Below are 8,910 nucleotides of genomic sequence, written 5' to 3'. Positions count from 1 at the left end.
TTCGTCTCAGTACAATTTGTATTGGAAACCTGTGTTGTTAATTTGTTGATACAACCAAGAGCTCTGCGATTACTATGTAAGTAACAATAAACGCACTATTGTTTTATTTTATTCTCTTGTGTTGATATTTCTCAAGTTTGTTAGTCCTTGTGGCTCCACTCGCTCCTAAGGGAAACTGAAACTCGTCAATCTGATTTCGAGTCAGCATGACCATCAATATGAGCTCCCTACCTGTACTCCTACATTGAGCTCCCCACTCTAGATGTTCAGCCTCCACTCAAGTAAGCCACTCGCAGACCGCTAACCAAGAGCTCAACTAAATTTCCCATTGGATAAATTAATCGGAAATTCTCAAAAAAGATATAAGAAATAGTCGTTTTGAAAACCCTCCCATTAGAATTCGACTTGACTGGCAGCGAAGACGGAACTGCAACTCATGGAGAAGCTTATTACGGGTATGAACCAAATTGGAAAATGGACTAGAGCTAACAAACTGAGGTTAAATAACAATAAATCCCAGTTTCTAGTTTACGGAAGAAACCCCAATTACTATCCATGGATTAATGAGCTTAGATTTGTTGATACTTCAATCCAGCAACTAAAGACTGTCAAGTACCTTGGTGTCCTGATAGATGAATGTTTAAGTTATAAATCCCATATAGAGTTGTTAAGTAGTAAGATTAAGATTGCAAGGAATGTTGGGATTATGAGAAAGCTGAAGAAATTTTTTCCCTATGATGTAATAAGGTCTTTGTATTTTTCTTTGTATTTGTAATAAGGTCTCTGTAATAAGGTCCGTACCTTTTGTACTGTAATGTCGTTTGGTCGAGTACTTTCCCGACACATCTACTTCCGCTTCGTGAGATGCAGAACTCAGCTATAAGAGTGCTTTGTGCTGATAAAAAAGGTGCATCAGTGAGAAGGAGATATGTCGAACGACATAATCTGCCTTTACACGGAGGTTCTAAATTTTATTCAGCTTTGTTTTTGTTTAAATATGAGCGTGGATTATTGCCACAATGTTTTGGTCAAATGTTCGTGGCTGGATGTAATGTCCATGAATACTGAACCAGAACAGCATCCCAGGAAAGACGACCTCAGGCTTTAACTCGAAGATCATTCTTCTCTATCCGTCATGTGGGACCAGGGTTTTATAATAGTTTACCAAATGAATTATTAGTTGATGAAAATATTGCTAGTTTTAGTTAAAATCTCTGTGTTTTGGCGAGTATAATATTTCTCAGCGATTTTCTCTTGAGGGGTCTCTCAGTTGTATTTTGGTTATTTTTTACTGTGGGTTGTGTGAGGATGGTAGTGAGAGAACGGTGATAATCAGTTTTTTTGGGGGGGGGGGGGGGGCTGCACTAAGTTGGAGGAGGTTGTGCCGTGCTTTTTTTCTCTCTTTTCTTTTTTTATTTATTTATTGTTTTACGTTGTTGATAGCGATGTATATATCAGGTTTTTTTTGAAGGGTGTATAGCCTAAACAAGTTTGCTTCTGGTGGTTGATTTATTTATTTGTTTGATTTAAATAAAAACCCTTATCAGCTATAAACCAAATTTCTTTGCAATTTCCAAATTAAGCATTTGACGTTAAAATAATCTGCAACTATTTTCAATTCCTACACATAAACTACAGCTAAGTGTAACTACAAAAAAAAGGAGAAAAATCAAACTGAGAGTAGAGAGGTCTTTAATGAGACACGGATGCGTTAAATTGATGACTAAAAACAGATATAAGGTTTTCTGAGCGTAAATTTAAGATTTTGTTAATAAAAATATCCGAAAGTATATGATTAGCTTAGCAACTAGGAACAAAATACCTAAATAGCCTACAATAAAAGAGAAGTATTTTGAGGGTCAGATGCAGTGTCATACCCATGTGAGAATAAGAGACCCCCTTCCTCTAGACTTCAACGCAGTTAAATTTAGTAAGGATTTTACCTTTAAAATCTTTTGTCAACCACCAAAGAGTTAGCCGATCAACCCCTCCCTCGTCTTAGGGGTAGTTTTGATTAATTTTTATGGATTTTTTGATAAGAAAATACAAATCAAAATTCCAAGTTACGAAATCATGGCAATCAAGATTTTACAGCCAGAATATTGGGTGGCTAACTGAATGAAAGTGTTAGTACATTAGACGTTTATAAACTTTGTTCAAAAGGAAACTTGGAAGAGAAGAAACCTGAATAGAAAATGGGACTGCTTGAGGAACGACTTTGTCTAGCCCTGCCCTTCAACCTTCTACGAGAAAAAAAAAAAAAAAAAAAAAAAAAAAAAAAAAAAAAAAAACTGAACGACTCATACCGGTGAGTATTCCTTCAAAAACCTTCCCCTCGCTATCCTATCCCCTCATTTAAATCTGTAATGTTGAATTTGATCGACTAAAATCCAAACTTAAAATTTGTTATAATTTTCACAGATCACTGGACTATCGCAAGACCAATTGCATTGACAGGTACTACGCTTTTTTTGTAGAAGCTGAAGGGATCAAAACCAGAATAAATTACAGTTACAATCAAAATAAATAGTATATTTTTGAAATACTTCAGTGACTCATGAAACATCTCAGCTAATGAAGGAATAGGAGATTAGTTAATGAACGCACGGAAAATGATCAATTAGCTTTACAAAACATGAGTGTAATCTAGGCAAAAACTGAAATATATACAATAAACTGAAACAGAACTAAAAAAACGACATACTTTCACAAGAGGATAGAAAAGTTAGTATAGAATAAAATTAATTACAAAATGGATCCATTGGTGGTTTTAGTTGGAAAAATACATAGGATTTATCCTTATTTTGAAGAAAAGTATTAAGTTTTGTCTGACTAGATTCAACAGTCAAATCAAATCCAGAATTATCTCAAAACTAGGATTTACTAATAAATTATGGACAGAGATTAATTTGGCAGAATAAAAAAGGAACAAACGCAAAAATTGAGTAATGTGACACAATTTTCATTGATATATTTTGATCTTTTACAACTAATAACATACACAATTTATATTTGAAACTTATAAGGCACAATAAATACTACACAAATGTGTCTGGTTCTGGTAGAAAGTACAGTTTTGCTTTCCTACAGAAATTGTATGAGACTTATGCTGTTTAACTCGTTTTCTTAAAAAAAACACCCAACAACAAAACAAACACATTTATGTATCTGTAGTGGCAAAGGTGATCCGGAATTCAAAGCCTTCTGAAACAATTTTTATAAGCAAACGCCTATGCGCTTTTTTCCCATTTCGTTAGAGTAAAAAACAACTTATTTAAAAAGAGATCTTTTGTTTGTGACTCTTCAATATTGATGTACAAATTTCTCAATGGGAATGGCTTACAAAGAAAAAAGACAAAAAGGAACAACTCCTCTTTGAACTTTGAAGCTCATACGGTGTCAAGCAAAATCTCACGTAGGTTTTATTTATTGTAATACATCTCAAAATGAATAACAAGACATAGCACAATTCAAGCCAAGACGTTCAGGCATAAAAATCAGTTCTTCAAGTTTTTCCTATTTAATTATTTTACAGTAACGGATCTTGATAAAGAATCTGAATACTAAGATGTATAATTATTCCTAACAGATCTTACTTCTGTGAAAGAACTTCACTAAAAAAGATCTCGTTAAGCTTGCTTTTGGAAAATATAAATGCCCTTTAATTAAAAGCTCACTTTTCAAATGGCGTTAGAAATGTAAATGAAATAAATTTGCAATATATATTGCTCTTGAACATAGCAATCAATGTTGAATAGCAATCAATAGATTCTTCTGTGAGCAACCACCACATTAAGAAAAAGCAATTCAAAATCACAAAGACTTATGTCGGTTTTAAGATATTTAATCGCATAAAACTCTAAAAGCAGATATAGATGGTTTTGCAGTAATTCGTGCATATTTCGTTAACCATGAAAGTACAGTTATATAAGTTTTTTTTTTCTATTTAAGTATTTAGCAGAAACTGGTCTTGATAAACTATCTGAATGCTAAAATGTACAATCATTTCCAAAACATCTTATTTCTCTGAAAAGCGTTCACTGAAAACACATCGTAAGCGTTCACGTTAAGTTTAATTTTAGACATTGTAAATGTTTTTAAGCAGAATAATACTTCTAATTAAAGTGTAATTAAAGTAAATCTGCAACATATAATGCTTTTGAACATTCTATTAGCATTCAATAAATTTTTCTATGAGAAACCATCGCATTAAGAAAACGTAATTCACAGTCATGAAGATTTTCTTTTTCACAAACAGGCAGTGTTAAACATGCAAAAAAAAAAACAAAAAAAAAAAAAAAACTTTAATGGAACAACAGTCGAACGTTGCATTTAAGTTGTTAAGTATTTATAATTTTGGTTCACTAAAAAACTAGTGTACCTTTAGGTCAATGGTCCGTCTGATTCACTTTTGAAACGGCCAATATTGGAAGTACTGCTATCCACTCAACGAATTACTTCAAGTGTTCCAATGATTTTTTACAAGCCATAAAAAAGTTTCTTAATAGAGAGTTTAGGTCTTTTTTAAAGAGAAAATTCAAGTAAAAAAACAGTTTTTTCAACTGAAAGTAAGGAGCAACATTAAAACTTAAAACAAACAGAAATTATTACGTGTATGAAGGGGATTGCCCCCTCCTCAACACCTTGCTCTTTACGCTAAAGTTTTTTAGTACTTTTAAAAAAGGTTCCTATTGTTCTAATTAAACGACGTTTTCAGTCGTTCTTAAAGAATTGGGACAGAATTAAAACTTCTTCCGATTCAAGGCAGAGGAACGCCAAGGAATCTTCTGCTTTTTCCCTCTCCTCGACAAAAAGTCAAAAATTTACATAAAAATTGATTGCATACTAACTTCTTTATATATACTTTTTTCTTCATTTATTATTATGTAAAGGATTAGTGTTAACCAAAGTACCCCGCTTTGTATAAAATCGTGCAGTTCCTCATTTTGTCTTCTGCTAATTAGATTTACTTTCTACTTGCACTAACAGAGACTGAATAAAATTTCGGTGAGCATTCTCTTAATTTCTTTCCAACCATTAAAATCTTTTCAAAGAAGGTATTATTTTAACTACTTTTTATGGAGAAAATTTGTAATCCTGAATCAGAGTTGTAATCCTGAATCGGAGAAAATTTGTAATCCTGAATCAGAGTTGTAATCCTGAATCGGAGAAAATTTGTAATACTGAATCAGAGTTCAAAGTCAAAATTTTTTTTCATTAGATTTTCCACAAAAATAGCTTCAATTTTTAGCATTGAAATTCCTCTTACAATATTGAACACAAGGACAGAAATACCATAGAAGCAGAAAAACACAAGTATTGAACACACACTGGCATCTATCAAACTATCAAAGCAAAGTTTGAGCATCTACAATGGCACTTTCACAAAATTAGGAAAATTTAAGGATTTCAACATTAATAGTAAGTGTATGGATATTAGGGGACTTGGAAATATCAAATTCTAATAAGTTTGGGTTTAGATATATTTAAAATGATATTTTTATCACGTCGGCTGATAGAAGTAACATGTATTTTGTCATGGTCTATATTTATTAAATAATGATGATGCATGTCTTTCTATAATTCTTTCTAATAACAATCTTTGTTTCTGTATAATATACAAAATTACCGCTTTAAGTATTTTTTACCGTTGCATTACAGACAAATCAAACATTCATCTTGTTAAGAAAACAAATTAATCATCTTAAAAAAAGGAAAAAACAATCCAAATAGAATATCTATAGGGCTTTTTTATATCAATGTAGCAATCGTGTGATGGGAAAGAAATTAGACATTTTTTGGCTTTTGTTGACGTGAAATTTTAGGCGATCAGAAAATATAGCGTAATCAAGAAAATTAAGATATGAAACTAATGGTAAAGTCCAGACAAACTGGTATAGAACAAATAAAGGTTCAAAGGGAGATAAGTCCATTTATTAGACAGTAAAAACAGATACAAATTCTTGATATTTCGATCACATGTTCAGCGATCGTCATCAGCAGAAATACAAATTTTTTTTAGCTGTTTTCACTGTCCAATAAATAGACTTATCCCCATTTGAACCTTTATTTGTTCGTCATAGAAAAGTAGTGTGGTCTTGAAAAAAATACCTAATTTAAGGTATTCCATGGAAAACTGGTTAGATTTTCTCTCCTCTGTAAATGACCATGGAAGATAGATGTACAATTCAAACTATACTGACGGAATATTTGAGATTAGGATGTTGCCTTTCATAGAATCACAAGTAAATTTGACAGTGCAGAATTAATTCTAACATTCTTAGACGAATTATAGCATCACCTACCTAGTTTTTGTTTCGATACATATTTTTACGAAAAAAGAAGGCTTATATGAAAAAAGGCCGGCTTGAGTAATTTACTGCTTGAACGAACAGGAAAATTTTGTTGTTTTTTTTTATGGAAAGAAACCATTTTAAAAGTTGAGTGACATCTTTGCAAGTATGTCTCAGCCTGTCATTAGTGAAACTGACTTTAAAAAATGTATATTTACATACGGCCTACAACTTTGCGTCTTATGGCCAAAATCGCGTGGTCTTTGTATCAATTCTTTCTGTTTGAAATTATCTTTAGGATATGCAAAAATAAGAATGAAACAAGTATTTCGACGCCAAAATCACAAACACAAAAAATCTATTTAACTGAAAAAGCATACGTTTACACTACAACATACACACTGAGCACTCTTTATAGTTGATGTCACATTTGGATATTCCGGCAAAAATACCCATATGAGTTACCATGTGCAGCTGTTAATACTTGATTGAAAATCCTCTTTGATTTAAATTAACACAGACAAACTACTGACATAGTATTTCATGTCACACATCTTCCTCTGAGAAACTACAATCAGATTCCTCAAAGCTTTCATCTGAGGTCGAACATTCCATTTCTTCATGATCTTGAATCTCTTGGTCAGTCAAGTGAGAACCTTCTTGAACAAACTCTGCAAACCTATAACAAGCCATATTCTTTGAGGTTGAGACAAAATGACAACTATAACAATTTAACCAAAACTTTAATCTATGTTGGAGCATGCATTTCTGCTCAAAGAGAGGCGAAGGGGTCAAAAACATAAAAAGTACGTTTTTAGGCTCCAATTTTTCCACTTTCTCGAAGACAGGGACTCCTTTAGAAAAAAAGGGGGAGGGAAAAACACCCTCCTTATCCAGCCGGGAGGAAAGGCATTTTAAATAAAACTGATTGGACGTTCTAACAATATAGAAATAACAGGCCAGAATATTATGAATATTAGCTTAATGAATACTAGCTTAATAGTTTATGCGGACCCACAAGATAAAGAGCTCAGAATTAATCGTACTATCCATCAATAAATTCTGAAGGCTTTGATTGGGTAGATTCCTTGGTATCCAAAGAAAATTCACAAAAGGAAATGTTAGGCATAAATCATCATTACGATCAGCTTTCGTTTTAAGACAGGAGCAAGCTTGTTAAATAGGTAAATATTTCGCAGTTCATATTATTGACTTAAGAATAAAGTAAACATACCACTCGATGCCTTTTTTCATGTTCTTTCCAAATATAATAATCATTTTTGTTGCAATGAATTTTACCCCCACCTCTATATATGCCAATTCTGGGTATATATTTGTACATTGGGGGGGGGGGGGTTAAAGTTTAAACTTACCTCTCATCTGCATCAGAAATAGAAAGAGCATGTAAAAAGGCATCGAGTGGTATGTTCACTTTATTCGTAAGTCAATAATATGAACTGCTAAATATTTACCGCAAAATAATGATAATTATAAAAGAGAATATGTTTACTCCCGTCCCCTATCTTACTGCTGAAATAATCATGGCGTCCCTTCTCGCTTGAATATTTCAAGAACAAATCTACCTAATTTGTTTTCCATAGCAAAGGTGAAATTCTGGACGATTTACATATCAATGAACACGAAGGAAGATTCTAATTACTGCTTCGTAAAGGATATAATTAGATTTGCATTCCAAGTGAAAATCATTAATTCCAATTTCCCCCCCGCTCCCAGGAACCATCAATGAATCTGAAATTGTAACAGAACCAAAATTAAAACTAACCAAACAAAATAAATTCTTAACTTAGTGCATGAAGTTTCAAAAACGACTTATCTAGAATACTGAGCATTGCTGATGCTTGTACAAATTTTTCTGAAAATTAATTTCCTTTATTATAATACACAAACAAAACGTTCCTCTTAAACAGCTATTGTGTTTAAAAAGGGGCACTTTTTTCTATTCGTTTTTTTTTGTGAGCTGAGAGTCCATTTACGGTTCATTTATTTTGTGTAAGCGACAAATGTACGCAACTGGAAAATAAAAATTGTCAAGAAAAAAAGTATGAAGCAAAATTTTTTCTTTACTCAATTCTGAGGAAATAATTACCAAGAAGAACCAACATCACCACTTTCGTTGACTTTTTTTTTCCTTTTGTTTTTGGTCATTATCCGCAACTGGCAACCTTGGAAAAGATATGAGCCAAAGAGCTAAAATGAAGCATTTTTTCTAAAAGAAGATCATGAAACAGTGCATAATGAACTCATCTAAATTGTGGAAAATTTCACAAATCTTCTAGAAATAATTATCCTTTTCTACTGTAAACCAGTCGAAAATACAAGTAAAATTAAACTGTCCTAGTTCCAAGAGTAAAGTTCTAGGAATCATGTAATATCTTACTTGCGTGGAGCCTGGAATTATTTTTCAAAACTACATGATGAAAATTTACATCTTTGAGTGATGGTGGAACTCACAGTTCCTTTAACATCGATTAGTTAAATCTAAAAAAAAATAACTGGATACGTCCTTTTTAATTCCCATTTAAAATACTAATGCCACTATTCTCCACTAAACGTTCTAACTTCAAACGGTACAGCGCTGTAACTTAATAGTATATCT

General features: G+C 32.4%; 1 protein-coding gene across 4 annotated transcripts in view; it reads right to left on the bottom strand.

The window, feature by feature from the left end:
* Positions 1-2,362: 2,362 nt before the first annotated feature.
* The window catches only part of Nemp (Nuclear envelope integral membrane protein), an 89,184-nt gene continuing 82,636 nt past the window's right edge, over positions 2,363-8,910 (bottom strand). For 2 of the 4 annotated variants that reach the window (XM_089094584.1, XM_089094585.1), the window contains one exon: positions 2,363-6,972. In XM_089094584.1, coding sequence (XP_088950710.1) covers positions 6,840-6,972 — 133 coding nt within the window. In that variant the 3' untranslated portion in view covers positions 2,363-6,839. The remainder of the gene's footprint in view (positions 6,973-8,910) is intronic. The other 2 variants (XM_089094583.1, XM_089094587.1) reach the window with 1 other exon arrangement.

Source organism: Artemia sp. Qi Xiang Cuo, chromosome 9 (assembly GCF_049724085.1).
Source record: "Artemia sp. Qi Xiang Cuo chromosome 9, ASM4972408v1, whole genome shotgun sequence".
In the NCBI taxonomy this organism is placed as follows: Eukaryota; Metazoa; Arthropoda; class Branchiopoda; order Anostraca; family Artemiidae; genus Artemia; species Artemia sp. Qi Xiang Cuo.
The sequence above is the reverse complement of the archived record's forward strand: the minus strand, read 5'-3'. Positions and strand labels throughout refer to the sequence as shown.